This window comes from Hibiscus syriacus, unplaced genomic scaffold, assembly GCF_006381635.1.
Source record: "Hibiscus syriacus cultivar Baekdansim isolate YM2019G1 unplaced genomic scaffold, ASM638163v2 tig00017547_pilon, whole genome shotgun sequence".
Classification (NCBI taxonomy): Eukaryota; Viridiplantae; Streptophyta; class Magnoliopsida; order Malvales; family Malvaceae; genus Hibiscus; species Hibiscus syriacus.
The window spans coordinates 61,857-75,840 of record NW_024062408.1 but is presented as its reverse complement, the minus strand read 5'-3'; the positions used below and the strand labels follow the sequence as shown (position 1 = coordinate 75,840).

The window sequence follows — 13,984 nt, the reverse complement described above, 5'->3', positions numbered from 1 at the left end:
AGTTGAAACTAATCACATATTTGGATAAATTTGGGGATGATATTGGATATTCAAAAGTTTTGGGACCAATTTAGAAAGAGGGTCATAGTTTAGGGATGAAATTAGAATTTTCAAAAGTTTAAGGGCTAATTTAGAATGAGAGCCATAGTTTGATGATGAAATTGGAATATTCAAAAGTTTAAAGACTAATTTAAAATGAGGTTATAGTTTGGGGACATATGATGCAATTAACTCAAAAAATAAATAAAAAGAGGAAAAAGACTGTGTCTCGGACGTTCGGAAAAACCCATGAAAACATGGCGTGTCCCCATTTGCCAATGCATCATAGAGAGACAAAGCATGCCAATCGGCAAATCCTATATATGAATGAAATTTCCTTCACACCTCTACGTCTTTTGTTGATTCTCTCCGACTTCTGGCAACTCGATGTCGTCGGGAGTTGCAAATAAATTGACAAACGGCAGCCCAAAACAAGGTGGACACAATACAACAAGACGACGGTTGGCAGAACTCCCAACAACAGAGTCCGACAGCAACAATTCATCTTGTTGTAATTTGAACTATTGCAAGCTTTGCTCCGACCATGAAGAAAACGACAACTCCAACGGTTACATTCCTTACACTTGTTCCTCCTGCGCCCACCATCACTACCACCACCACCACCCGGTGATAAGATATCCGCTCCTGTTACTTCACAGAAAGATGTTGTTATTCTCTTTTGTGCCGGACGCATGGTTCATCTGGGTTGACCACACGTGTCATCGGGCAGTTAATATGGTTTCCGGCTTGAGATCCGGCAAGAACATGGGCCGTAAGATCCTCGGAGTTGTGTTGTTTATGACGGTTGTTTCGGTTTTTCTCTCGTTTCTTGGCAGTCGCGTCGAGATTAACAGCAAGCGGAAATCAGAAAAGGGAGTGTTGGTCTTGCAGAAGCCTAAAGAGGATTGGGCATCAGCCCAACGCGTTGTCGCCGAGATCCATGTCGAAACCCGAACTCAACGGTCCATGCCTAAACGCGTTCTCGAAAAGGTCTCCGTAAGTTGAAATGAATATGAATGTCCTTTTTTTCTTTCTTTTATTGAGTTGAATATTGTAACTTTGACCGGTTCTGGGTTTACTTCATGACGAGCATTGGTTTCTTACATCTCTAGAAAATTCTTACCCTTTTTCTGGGTTGGTTTACTAGTGAATGGGGTTGCTTTATTCATTCGTTGGTCTAATACCATCAGTCTGCTTGCATTATTCGTAGACCCCAGAAATTTGGATGAAACCAAATGGCGAGAATTACCATCAATGTATATCTGGGACCGGGACTAAGAATCGAACAAGTATGTCTTATTCCTTTCTCAACTTGTAACCACATCCATCCGTATAAAGAAAACAAACTGATATTCCTGTGTAGTGTAATCAGTAGTAATTCGACATGATTAAATACAGGAGGCGAATCAACGGCGACTAATGGTTATATTATCGTTCATGCCAATGGCGGACTGAATCAAATGAGAATGGGAGTAAGTGTTAGCCTTGTCTTCTCAAATGCTCTCTCCAATTTTTTTTCGACCTTTTGGTGTTTACCATGAGCTAATCTGTAATTTTTTATTGAGTTACAGATAAGTGACATGGTTGCTGTTGCCAAGATAATGAATGCCACCCTGGTTCTTCCTTCTCTTGATCATGAATCATTTTGGACAGACCCAAGGTAATAATAATCATTCCAATTGTTTGATATAACATCAACTTCTCTTATTTGTGAGCTTAAAAATATCTAACCTTCTTTATCAATGCATGTTTGCACAGTGATTTTAAGGATATTTTTGCCTGGAGGCAATTTATCAATGTTCTGAAAGATGATGTTAATATTGTTGAGCATCTACCCGCCAAGTACACAGCAAAAAAGCCCCTTGTAAAGGCCCCTATTTCCTGGTCAAAGGTTTAAAATTTGTTAATTGCATGATGTTTGATTTTTCTGTTACTGGAATGGTGTCTTATGGATGCTTCGTTTGCAGGCTAGTTACTATAGAAAGAAGGTGCTTCCATTGCTAAAGCGACATAAGGTGATCAAGTTCACACACACTGATTCTAGGCTTGCTAATAATGGACTACCAACATCCATTCAAAAATTAAGGTGCCGTGCCAACTTTGAAGCTCTCCGCTATACGAAAGAGATAGAGGATCTTGGGAGGACGTTAGTTGATAGATTAAACAACAATAATGAGCCATACATTGCTTTACACTTGAGGTATCTTCACTATAATATTGGCATCTTGTAGTATTTCGAACAAACTCTCCGAATCAGAAAAGGCTAATTTCAATTGCAGGTATGAGAAAGATATGCTTGCATTCACAGGCTGCATCCATAACCTTACTGAAGAAGAAAGAGATGAGCTGACAGTCATGAGATACAATGTTAGGCACTGGAGGGAGAAAGACATCAACAGTGAAGAACGGCGACGTCAAGGGGGATGTCCGATGACACCTAGAGAGGCAGCCTTGTTTCTCAAAGCCATGGGCTACCCTTCCAACACGCCTATCTACATTGTCGCAGGTGATATTTATGGCCATGATAGCATGGCAGCTTTCCTATCAGAGTATCCAAATGTCTTCTCTCATTCTACTTTGGCCACCGAAGAAGAACTGAAACTGTTCAAGCCATATCAGAACCGCCTTGCTGCCTTGGATTATATTGTGGCACTTGAAAGTGATGTCTTTGTTTATACCTATGACGGCCATATGGCTAAAACAGTTCAAGGGCATAGAAGGTTTGAAGAATTTCGAAAGACCATCAACCCTGATAGGTATGCTGTACTTATCTGTTGCAGGCAGTGATACTATTAAGACTAGTGTGGGTGTACTTACATTATTATTTTATTTCAGAAAAAATGTTGTCAAACTCATTGATCAGCTGGAAAAGGATGTAATATCTTGGGAACAGTTCTCTTTCAAAGTTCAGAATTTACACTCTGACAGGCTTGGAGCGCCTTACCTAAGACAGCCGCAAGAGTCACCACGAGTAGAGGAGAATTTTTATGCAAATCCCCTTCCTGGTTGCATATGTAGCAGATCCCCGGAGCAACAGTTTAGTAGCCTGAAACTAGACAAGAATTTGAGTTCAGTTCAAAGATAGTATATTGGTGGATTAGCCATTTGCAGGATAGATGATTGGGATTCTTGAATAAAGATGTTTTCCCCTTGCATGGACGACTTGAAGCAGCCACCTACAAGGCTGAAATCTTATGGTTTCAGATTTCTTTCATGATTCAATGTCATCTGAATTATGCAGTTGTACCAGTTTCAGTGTTGTTAGAGGACTCTACTAGCAACTTATGTTAGTAGAGAAGATGAAGTATAATTCTGAGGCATCTCAGGTTAGTTATACAGGCAGGTACACACAAATATTTCAAAGTGGAATCAATGTATTCATTATTCTTTCAATAATTTGGTTGCAAAAAGAAGCACTTGCCAAATTATCTCTTTTGAATAGAGATGTAATATAAGAAATAGTCATATACAATGGAGATGGCTTCCCAAATGTTTCGAGCGTAAACTATTATCTTGGTCTCGGTTTCGTATTCTTCTTTTCTTTGAAAAACTTATAGCTACAACGCAATTGAGCTCTGTCAAACTATAGATAAACAAGAACGATTGCATTTCCATGCATGCTGGCATCATTCTATTTTTAATCTAACCGGCAGTTTTCCCTTGTCACCTTCAGAGGTATTCAACATTGCAGAAAAGATGGCTGCAAACCAATAAAAATTAGAATAATTTAACTATATCCATTCCCCGTATTTGACATTGATGAATATTAATTTCTTAAAATGCAAAGATAGTTCAATGACCCTTTCTAACATGCTGCCAATGCCAACAATAGAATTCCATAAAATTTACGGAATAAGGACAAGTCTTTCTTCATTTTGAATAGGAGCTTAAAGTATTCCTTTATGTCCATAAACAAAAACAACACTCTCTCTGCTTTTGCATCTTACTCAAGCCAAATACTTCTCCAGTTTCTCTACCTCTTCCTGGCTTCCGATATAAAGTGGTACACGTTGATGGATCTGTTAGAAGAACACAAAGACAGAACACTAGTTGCTAAAATTACCAGCAAAAAGGAAATCGCAAAAGTAGTAGTTTAAGTGTTTATCACCTCAACAGGTTGGATATCAAGGATTCTTTGATGTCCATCAGATCCTTTCCCACCAGCTTGTTCCACAATAAAGCTCATTGGTGCACACTCATACAGGAGCCTCAGCTTACCATTTTTGCTCTTTTTGTCTCTAGGGTAACCATAGATTCCACCATATAGCAGTGTCCGGTGGAAGTCTCCGACCAAGCTTCCGATGTATCTAGCAGAATAAGGTTTGCCACTAGGACCAGGGTCTTTGAGGTCATCAATATACTTCTTCAACTTATCATCCCACAATTGATAATTTCCTTCATTGAATGCATATATTTTCCCAGCTTTAGGGATCTGAACGTTTTCTTGAGTTAACACGAATTCACCATACATGGGATCCAAGGTGAATGCAAACACCCCATTTCCTAATGTGAGGACAAAGATTATAGAGCTCGAGTACATGCAGTAGCCAGCAGCTAGCAGATTGCTCCCTGGTTGACACACATTCACAACACATCTTTGTTCTATTGTACCAAGCTGTGGTCCATGCATGAAACAATTAAGACTATTTAAGGTAAAAAATCTCAAAATTTGCATATAGACTGGAAATTTGTACTTACAGTGGAATCATCTTCATCAACATCTGCAAGGCATTCATCATTGGGGCTGTATATTCCAAAAATGGAACCTGTGGAAACAGCAGCATCAATGTTGGATGATCCATCAAGTGGGTCAAATACCACAATATAGTTTCCAGAGTAACTCTCTTCTACTGCCACAGGCACATCTTCTTCCTCTGATGCTATAATCCCTGTCCTTCCACTTGATCTCAAGCAGCTGGAGAACACCTGTAAATGCAACATAATTAATCAACTTTCTTGGCAGCATAAGTATTGCCTATTTCAATCAACTGGTCTAAGAAAAAGCAATGTCAGTTTCAAGAATTATTTGAAACAGAAAAAAAAAGCAGGGCTGCTAGGTCTTTGAAGTGACAACAATCAATTGCATTTGCATGTCCCTTAAATTGAACTGTTTAAGGAATAACATACAAACAACAGGCAACTATAGTAAGAACTGACATGCTGTTTAACTGCAAAATAGATATGATAAACTGAACTCATGGTTGATAGTGTTTGATAACAAGACCTCATTAGAAACGACGTCGAGCTTCTTCTGATCCTCTCCTTGCACGTTGACAGCACCCTGAACACCAGTCAAGTTGGAAATACCAGCCCTTTGCACCAAAGAAGCAATCTGCTTACACGCCATGGAAATGCTGGAAATGACAATAGTGAGCTCAGCATCAATAGTACCCGCCTGTTCCTGCTTCAACAACCAGCCTGTTAACGTCTGAATTTCAAACCCACTTCTCTTTGTTTCTGCCTGTGCTGCCGTCCCCACAGCCATGCAGCTAACATGCCTTCTCTTGATACTGTTACTGCCACGGCCATTGGTGGGGCATGGCACAAGAGTTTTGGAGTCGAAGACACATAGCTGAAAAGGTGACAGCAGAGACAAAGAGCGTGAACTTGATATCAGTAGCTGAGATGATGCCGTTGCTGCGGCTGCTGCAACCATTATTTCGGTTGTCTGCTTAATTTTGCTTTCTCTTCCTGTTATTGATATTTTCTTCTTTTTTATTACTATATCTTGTGTTACAGTTATGTTGTGGATGCTGAAGGAGAGAATGTGAGGTTCCCAAACGATATTTGTCAGCATGGGACCCCGCTTATCCTCCATTTTTGTGATCATGGTCCATTCTAAGAGCCCCCAAGAGAATATCCTTGGCTGTTCACAATTTACAAGTGGCATACAAAACACCAACTTGGTTGGGATATGGGCTTTTTATGGTGCCACTGAAGTCCAACATTCTTTACAGTTCAGTCCAAAACTTGTTGGTCATAGCAGCTTAACCCATAAGAAAAACTTGTTGGATTTGATAAAGTCCCAGAACATGTTAATTTAAGTTAAATTAGATCCCTTGATTTTGTAATGTTTACAAGATTCAACTTGTTAACTTTATTCGTCCTTAGAGGAATTTCTTTGCTGCAGAACAAAGTATCTCCGTCTCCATCTTTTGCTGATGTACTGCAACTTCGCAGGAGTTAGAGTTTTGTGACCTGGCACATTCTTTGACACCAATACAACATGCAGTGCCGTTATTTGAGATTTTTATTAACTATCAAACAAGGAAAGCATGTATCAAAACAAACAAAGAATCGAATCCTAAACTAACCAACAAAAAGAATAAAGATATGATACAAAACAAAAGTTTAAAGACGAGAAATCCAAAGGCTTGAGAGAGAGACTGGTAAACGGCAAAGGCGTCTTCAATGTTAAAGCCCAATTCTTAATTTGTTCAAATTTCTTTCATCTCTATATACGTTACCTATCACGCTACCTCACAAACACAAATAGACCGCCCTGTTTTATCATCTCCTTCCAAATAAACCCACAAACTAGCTTAGATCATCACTTTAACTATGGCTTCTTTAAAATTCCCCTTGTTTCTCTTCCTGTCTTCTCTTTTCCTTCATGCTTCTCTAGGTACGTATTCAAAACACTTATATATTCATATATGAAGTTCTTTGAATAAATAAGTCATGCATCAACCACTATGCCAAATGCTTTAATTCTTGTTACATAACCGTCTACTTTTGCAGCTGAGATTATTTGCGAATATTTGCCAACGGAAGTGTGTGCGTTTTCGATTGCAACATCTGGAAAGAGATGTTTGTTGGAAACAGCGGTAGAGAAAGACGGGTACCAATGCAGGACATCACAGGTGGTGGTGGTGTCAATGGTCAATTATATGGAGAGCGATGAATGTGTGAGTGCTTGTGGGGTTGATAGAACCTCCACCGGCATTTCATCTGACGCCCTCCTCCAGCCACAGTTTACTTCCAAGCTTTGTGCCCCGGCTTGCTACCAAAATTGCCCCAACATCATCGACCTTTACTTCAATTTGGCCGCCGGTGAAGGTAATATATATAATTTGTTTTTAGAATGATTTTCTCGCTGACATCTCAATATCAGTGTGTAGTTATAGTAATAATTTTATTTACATCTAGAGTAGTCTAGGTTGCCATGCCTTTGGAACATATATTGCTTACACGTACGTGAAAGTAGTGTCTGCATGATGCTTTGCTTGTGGCTCAATCAAAGGAATATATTATACTAGGAATGGAAGTTAAGGTATGTTCTACGCTTGCAGGAGTGTTATTGGCAGATCTCTGTGACGCTCAGCGCAGCAACCCTCGGCGTACAGTGATCGAGCTCTTGAGTGCTGGTGCAGCCCCTGGTCCTGTTTCAGGGTCATTGGTCGGTGAGGGTCCTGCCTCTGCTCCCCTGTGATCTTTACAATTCCATAAATAAATTTTAATTCGAGGAATAATTTTGAGAGAAGAGAGTCTGTGGGTTTTGGTTTATATGATTAGAGTTAGCCGAGGGCTATGGGCCTGGCTGTTGCTTTCTCCCTGGTACATGTTTGCTTATCATGTAAGAAATAAAGTTAAAAACATGAAAAATTTATGGTATTAATAATAAACTAGGAATCTTATGAGGCGTTTGGTTTGATGGAATCTCTTGGAATTGGTGGGAATTGGAATCCAATTCTACCACTTTCTCATGTTTGGTTCAAGTTTTTCAAGGGAATTGGAATCCCTGATGGAATTCAATTCCATCAATGAGGGAAAGTGAATTCCATAAAAAAATGGATGAATTCAATTCCCTTGTTGGAAGGAATTGAAATTTGACCATACTACCCTCATCAATCATTTGGTAACTTATTCATATATTGAATAAAAATATTTTTTTATTATTTCGGGTCGGGTAGGGTCGGGTGAAACTTTATTTTGGTCGGGTCGGATCGGATTTTTTTAAGTGTGATATTTAGGTCGGGTTCGGGTTTAGGGTGAAAAAAATCGGACCGACCCGAAAATATATATAATTCAGGTCGAGTCGGATTAAGTCACTGTTTTTATTAAACAAAAATAATTTTTTATTATTTCGGGTCGGGTCGGGTTAGATTTCTAATTCATATATTCAAGTCGGGTCGGATGAAACTTTATTTTGTTCGGGTCGGGTTCGGGTTTAGGGTGAAACAAATCGGACCGACCCGAAAATATATATAATTCGGGTCGGGTCGGGTCGGATTTCTAATTCATATATTCGGGTCGGGTCGGATGAAACTTTATTTTGTTCGGGTCGGGTTGGGTTTTTTAAGTGTGATATTCGGGTAGAGTCGGGTTGGGGTTTTTTAAGTGTGATATTTGGGTCAGGTTCGGGTTTAGGGTGAAAAAACCGGACCGACCCGAAAAAATATATAATTTTACCTTATATATTTAGGAATAATTATAATAATACCCCTCTATATATAATTTTTTTCAATTAAGTCAATGTTTTTATTGAATAAAAATAATTTTTTTATTATTTTGAGTCGTGTCGGGTCGAGTTTCTAATTCATATATTGAATAAAAATAGTTTTTGGTATATTTTTTGGTAACTAATTAACATACTCCGATTGGAATGTATCGAAATATTACTCTACCTTTTGGCAACTTATTAACATATTTTGATTGCGATGATTTTAACTTATAATGTTTATTAACATGATTTTTATAATTTATTGAAATGAATAATCAATCAATAAAATGAAAATTTAATATTTTTTTAATTTTTTATAATATATTACTACATGTAAATTGTAAAATAAACTAAAATAAAGCAAAAAAAATAAAAAGGGTAATTATGTCATTTTATATTATTGAAATCAAATTCATCTTACATGTCTGCGAACCAAACAAAATATGTAATTGGATTCCAATTCTTTCACAGATTACAATTCCCTCATAAATATTCCAACGAACCAAACGCCACTCTACTTTCGCATCGGCCTCTAAATCAGACATGCTCTCTTTATATTGTCCAATATTTTGCGCCGGCATAGTCTTTGCTTACAAGATCACCCAAATATGTATGGGGCCACTTTGCTGTCAACTTGTCTGACACAAGCACACTTCAAATAGAGCCCACATGAGCAACCAAGAGTAGGGTTGTTATATTATAGTCCGTATACATGCTTGAAATACATGTATAACGTACATAAAGATCAACTTAGATATACAGTAAATACCCTTCCTTTTCATTTAAATCCTTTCCAACCATGTTAAAGAGATGGATCCTATTCGAATTATGGTTTGCTCAAAAGTAAATGTGAAACAATTTAAGAAAGGGTCCATACACGAGCATGAAAGATAAGGCAGCCTAGCTTAGATATATACGGAAAAAAGAAGCCTTTCCAGCTACGATTGTGGCATTCCAACGTACAGCACTACGTAACCAGCACATGAAAACAGTAAGAAGACATGTCACATGTGCTGGAATCTGTCAACATCAGCCTTTTTTGGTTACAGCCTTACAGGAATCATAGCCAGGTTACCCCCAACACAACATCACAACATCAAGGGGCCACACTTCCTACCCCTTGGACACTTTTCATTGTGTTTCAGATCTTAGTTAGAAATTTCATTTCTATATTCAAGTCCCCCCCACCTGCAATCCTGGCTTGAAATGAAACATGATAAACATTTTATATTACTTTTAAACTAGTTCATGTTCATCTCAGTAGCCTTCGGCATAGAGAGAATGACAATTAAATTTTCACCAATTCACATTGTTGACAGAATATCAGTATTCCGTCAGCTACAGTAAATAAGGGTTATATCAACATGACAAAGAGATTGATAGCAGTGATAGGAACTCGGGAACTTCCACGATACAAGTTGATGCTGATGCTGATGATGACTGATGTATTTACACAGCACTGCACAATGAACTACTCAAGTTCTGTTTTCTAAGAATACAAATCATCAAATTTACCACTCTTGGAAGGAGGTATGCCTTAAATCAAAGATCATAAGGATTCAAGCAGCCCCATTACACTGTATCAGAAGCTTCCCTCATCTATGCAAACATTCAATGTGGTATCGACATATATTCCATTGCCATTAACTAGACTTCTCGGCCTGTGAAAGGGGGAAAAAAAGGAGGAAAACAAAAATGTCATCCTCAACTGGGTATCATCACGATGATATTCAAAGAAAATAACTAACCAATAAATTTACTATGCCCAATCTGCAGGGTCTACAGAATTCCCATTCAAGAGCTTGTGGTTCTCTTCTCTGGTCTTAGTATCCTTGTCTTTGGTGCTCAATGGTAGCAAAACAGGTGAATTTCCATTGCTTCTGTCAGGCAATTCTGCAGCAATGTAATACTGTTAAAACTTCTGCCAAGGTTTATGCCCAACAACTGGGGGGAAGAATTAAAATACTGTTAGATTCAAATTTTAGATAAGGTCAAAACATTCTAACCTGGCAGTTTCTTGTCTATGAAGAATACCACTAAATTAACGGTATACCTGCAGAAAAATCATATATAATAAACTAAATTGAAAAATAAACCTTTAATAATCAAAACAGAAATTTCAAAAGTAGATTTAATACCACGCAACAACGATGTCAACTGTGTAATGTTTGCGGGATGCTACAATCAAGAGACTTTGAATAATAGCTAACAACCAAGAAAACTGCTTTATACACCTGCAATTGTACAACAATATACCATCAGGAACACATCAATTTTACTCGCCCATGTGGAAGAACAAGCAAGAATAATTGTCCTGATTGTGTACAAGAAAGCTAATCAAACAAATTTGGGGTACAATTTTATCTAAATGTTTTGCTAATTGTGAATAAAAAATGTTATAAAAATGGTCCTTAAAATAAAATCTCTCAATGCTCAAATAGTTATATTTCCTTTGTTTTTTCCCTTTACCTTTGGGGCTAATGACTTAAAAGCAGTGAAAGGAATAAGATATGTTTAACCTTCGTGTTCCATATTTCTGATAGGTGAGCACAAAGACCAGGGTGAAGATCATATGTGATGAAAAAATCAAGTCACCACAACCATATACTACACCTTGAGGGACTGCAAAATTTTAACGGGAAAAGGATCCAAAATAATTATTAAGAAAACATACATGTATCTTTAAAAGGGATAAACTGATTAAAGCAATAAAATAAAAATACATACAATTAATTAAGAGGACTTCTAGCACATTAGCCGGTTTTGGCAACCTGGCAAGCTTTGAACCCTGCAATAAACATGTTCAGTAAATGATCTTACAATCAACTTTCATTTCTTATACTAACTCCCAGAGAACAAATGTTCAGCACAGAAAAAGATTCATAAAAGAATACCATTTCAAAATGTAAGCATATAGAAGAGAGCAAATACACACATGATTTCAAGTCTATACCTCTCGACAATGATAATTTGGTCCAGGAAGCTGAGTAGAAAAGAACGTGATGATTCGGAGAAACTGAGAAGCCTGCAGCAAATAAATAAACAAAGATGACAAACTGTAAGTAAAATACTTACTTAAGGTAGTATGATTTATCAAAAATCATCAAATTTGAAGGTAGACGAACAACTTCGGCCTTGAATTCAGTTTTGGTAAAAAGGTGATTGATGAAAATAGTAAATCAAATTGATAGACACCTCTGGTTACAAAGGGGGGGGAGATCATCAGCCTTTTCATAATTGAAATCTATTTAAGCCAAAAAGATCTCAGCTGAGTGAATTAGCAACTCAGTGAATTAATACACAGAGAACGAGGGCAATTATTCGTCTAGTAATTAATAGGAGAACCCAACAATGCTTTAGTTGATTCTCACTTAAACACGGTAACATACATCGACGCAATATGACAGAAGAAAGAACCTAAAAAGTAGACCTGGAACAAGGTCATGTGAATTAATAACAAAACACTAAGCAGCAATACTCACAGCTAAAAATGCTAGCACCCTGCACCAAACTATAACTGTATAGATCTTTTTGCTCTTGAAGACGAAAGGATGGAAAGTCCACTGCAAAATAGCAGTTCTCATGTTACAACTGGAGACGCGAAAGATGCTAATAGAACTGAAATAAACGAACAATAACAATCACCACCAAAAGAAAACATCAGAATAACATTACCAAGACAAAGGATAGAAAAACAAAGGAGAAAACCGTCTCACTGATGTAGGCTTTATCTTGCCCAAGCTCCTAAATTTACATGAAAACAAAATAAGAATTCATTTAACCAAATAATACTCATACTAGATAAAAGAAAAGAACAAAAACAGAAGAAACTTATTCTTACTGGAAGAAGAAAGTATCCAAGATCCTGAAGTGTTGGCCCTGGCCGGTGTAAATAATGAACTCCATGGGCAGCTAGACCATGGATGTACTGCAGAGAGTAAATGCACATTTAAGACACAAAACAAAAGCAACAGCCAACTAAAATTCAAGTTCTAATTTCTACAATGATCATAAAATAACACACTTCAAATTTGGAAGAGGTAAACACTAAACAAGCTTGGATGACCCGAAAAACTTTTGAGAAGCAATTTAAGGTAACATACTAGTGCTTAAACACTCTTTTTAGGTCATTGCTAAAGCAATTTTATCCGTATGAATCATGATAGAAATTTAAGCTTTATTTCTCTAAGTATAAGAAACCACGATCACTACAGTTCACCAGATCCCACTTTTCATCAAAACAAGCATCTCCATTAAAAAAAAAAGATGCTTGCTTTCCCACTACACATCCAGCCGCTATTTTTTTTCCTTTTCTTTATTGAGGAAGAAATCAACGTTTGAAATTATTCAAATGGACTAAATATTGATAATAGAAAACCCGGGTTTAATTCGAATGAAGATAAAAACAAAATGAAACCTGAAAAATGAGACCGGCAAGAACGTATTTCCAATTGTCTAGAAGAAGATTGATCTCTGTAGTTGTCTCCGTACAAATTCTCTTCCAGAACTAGAAGAACAAAAACCCAGATATGAAATCAAAATCCATAAATAATTTCTCATTTCTCGAATAGAAAAGAAGAAGAAGAACACACACACACACACACCTTTGAAGCTTCGCGACCAATGTAAAGCGTCATCTTGTTGTCGTATTACAACCAGTTCCATATCACTTCAAACCCAGCAGTTAAGTTCAACATTGTTTTAAATTAAAAGCCGCTCAATATTCTGAGAAATCCGCCTACACAAAATCTTAACTTCCACCCACAACTGAAAATGCCACCGCTTTTATAGAATCTTCAAGCGATCCCAAGATCGAGATCGAGAAAACAAGGAAGACAATGAAATAAAGAGAGCGAAGAGTTAAAAGGCTTAGCTTGGGTTCGATATAAACGTAGAGAATGAAAAAGGAAGGAAAAGCTTGATGCTTTAAGGTTGTTTTTGGTTTTAATAATTCGCTGTTTAACAACGCGAGATGAACACGGAGAGACAGTTGAGAACTGTGACAGTGATTCAAAAACAATTTTATGTTATGAAAACTCCTTTTTCTTTTTTAATATAAATAATTAAAATAAAAAATTCACCTTTCACTCAAAGACAAAACGGAAACTTCACCACAACAAATTACTACTATTACTGCGAAAGCGAAAGCGAGGGGTCGAGAGAGAATCACAACAAGCGCTAATTCCTTTTGTTTGTTTTTTTACTTTTAACTTCTTACCGGAGTTTGGTACGGTGGGCGAAATAATGAATAGAAAAACAAAATAAAATTAAATAGTGATTGAATTAGGGAAAATAACGTTTTAAAAACAGGCAGGAATCATATAATTATTTTAAAAAATAAAATTTTTATTTTAAATTAATCATTAATATTTAATTTATTGATTGATTAATTCAGATCAAGTTTTACGGAGATTATTATAAGACGACTCTATCAGTTCAATTTATTTTATTCAAATGTCATAATTCAAACTCTTAATATTATTTAAAAAATTTAATGTCTCA

The 13,984-nt window shown here is 37.0% G+C and overlaps 4 protein-coding genes across 5 annotated transcripts; 2 read left to right on the top strand and 2 right to left on the bottom strand.

Annotated features, from left to right (window-relative positions):
- Positions 1-413: 413 nt before the first annotated feature.
- On the top strand, positions 414-3,526 carry LOC120208768 (O-fucosyltransferase 19-like). Its single transcript, XM_039207952.1, has 8 exons — positions 414-1,035; positions 1,250-1,328; positions 1,438-1,511; positions 1,611-1,699; positions 1,798-1,930; positions 2,007-2,239; positions 2,319-2,795; positions 2,875-3,526. Exons 1-8 carry the CDS (start codon positions 427-429, stop codon positions 3,122-3,124), a joined length of 1,944 nt encoding a protein of 647 aa, XP_039063883.1. The 5' UTR covers positions 414-426; the 3' UTR covers positions 3,125-3,526.
- Positions 3,527-3,835: 309 nt separating this feature from the next.
- LOC120208770 (fructose-1,6-bisphosphatase, chloroplastic-like) lies at positions 3,836-5,872 on the bottom strand. Its single transcript, XM_039207953.1, has 4 exons — positions 5,264-5,872; positions 4,738-4,965; positions 4,148-4,654; positions 3,836-4,058 (listed from the first exon to the last, which is right to left on the bottom strand). The coding sequence occupies exons 1-4, from the start codon at positions 5,867-5,869 to the stop codon at positions 3,987-3,989; spliced, it is 1,413 nt and encodes a 470-aa protein (XP_039063884.1). The 5' UTR covers positions 5,870-5,872; the 3' UTR covers positions 3,836-3,986.
- Positions 5,873-6,455: 583 nt separating this feature from the next.
- On the top strand, positions 6,456-7,693 carry LOC120208773. Its single transcript, XM_039207956.1, has 3 exons — positions 6,456-6,664; positions 6,781-7,098; positions 7,332-7,693. The coding sequence occupies exons 1-3, from the start codon at positions 6,601-6,603 to the stop codon at positions 7,469-7,471; spliced, it is 522 nt and encodes a 173-aa protein (XP_039063887.1). The 5' UTR covers positions 6,456-6,600; the 3' UTR covers positions 7,472-7,693.
- A 1,990-nt stretch (positions 7,694-9,683) lies between these two features.
- Positions 9,684-13,404, bottom strand: LOC120208771 (phosphatidylinositol:ceramide inositolphosphotransferase 1-like). Of its 2 annotated transcripts, XM_039207954.1 has the most exons (12): positions 13,087-13,403; positions 12,900-12,989; positions 12,324-12,410; positions 12,158-12,226; positions 11,965-12,045; positions 11,436-11,507; positions 11,210-11,270; positions 11,002-11,104; positions 10,621-10,716; positions 10,489-10,535; positions 10,231-10,375; positions 9,684-10,143 (listed from the first exon to the last, which is right to left on the bottom strand). In XM_039207954.1, exons 1-11 carry the CDS (start codon positions 13,117-13,119, stop codon positions 10,242-10,244), a joined length of 873 nt encoding a protein of 290 aa, XP_039063885.1. In that variant the 5' UTR covers positions 13,120-13,403; the 3' UTR covers positions 9,684-10,143; positions 10,231-10,241. The 2 variants fall into 2 exon arrangements, with proteins under 2 accessions (XP_039063885.1, XP_039063886.1); XM_039207955.1 differs by lacking the exon at positions 11,965-12,045 and having other exon boundaries at positions 13,087-13,404.
- Between the last annotated feature and the right edge of the window lie 580 nt (positions 13,405-13,984).

Bases quoted from the DNA above. Each gene is read 5' to 3' on its own strand.
- LOC120208771 (XM_039207954.1), bottom strand. From the start codon at position 13,119: ATGACGCTTTACATTGGTCGCGAAGCTTCAAAG. The intron at 12,411-12,899 runs GTTTCATTTTGT...TACTCTCTGCAG, and splicing joins TTGCCGGTCTCATTTTTCAG to TACATCCATGGTCTAGCTGC. The intron at 11,508-11,964 runs GTGAGTATTGCT...TATTTGCTGCAG, and splicing joins GGGTGCTAGCATTTTTAGCT to GCTTCTCAGTTTCTCCGAAT.
- LOC120208770 (XM_039207953.1), bottom strand. From the start codon at position 5,869: ATGATCACAAAAATGGAGGATAAGCGGGGTCCCATGCTGACAAATATC. The intron at 4,966-5,263 runs GTCTTGTTATCA...TTGCATTTACAG, and splicing joins TCGACGTCGTTTCTAATGAG to GTGTTCTCCAGCTGCTTGAG. The intron at 4,655-4,737 runs GTAAGTACAAAT...CATGGACCACAG, and splicing joins TTGATGAAGATGATTCCACT to CTTGGTACAATAGAACAAAG.
- LOC120208768 (XM_039207952.1), top strand. From the start codon at position 427: ATGTCGTCGGGAGTTGCAAATAAATTGACAAACGGCAGCCCAAAACAA. The intron at 1,931-2,006 runs GTTTAAAATTTG...CTTCGTTTGCAG, and splicing joins CCCCTATTTCCTGGTCAAAG to GCTAGTTACTATAGAAAGAA. The intron at 2,240-2,318 runs GTATCTTCACTA...TTTCAATTGCAG, and splicing joins TACATTGCTTTACACTTGAG to GTATGAGAAAGATATGCTTG.
- LOC120208773 (XM_039207956.1), top strand. From the start codon at position 6,601: ATGGCTTCTTTAAAATTCCCCTTGTTTCTCTTCCTGTCTTCTCTTTTC. The intron at 6,665-6,780 runs GTACGTATTCAA...CTACTTTTGCAG, and splicing joins TTTCCTTCATGCTTCTCTAG to CTGAGATTATTTGCGAATAT. The intron at 7,099-7,331 runs GTAATATATATA...CTACGCTTGCAG, and splicing joins CAATTTGGCCGCCGGTGAAG to GAGTGTTATTGGCAGATCTC.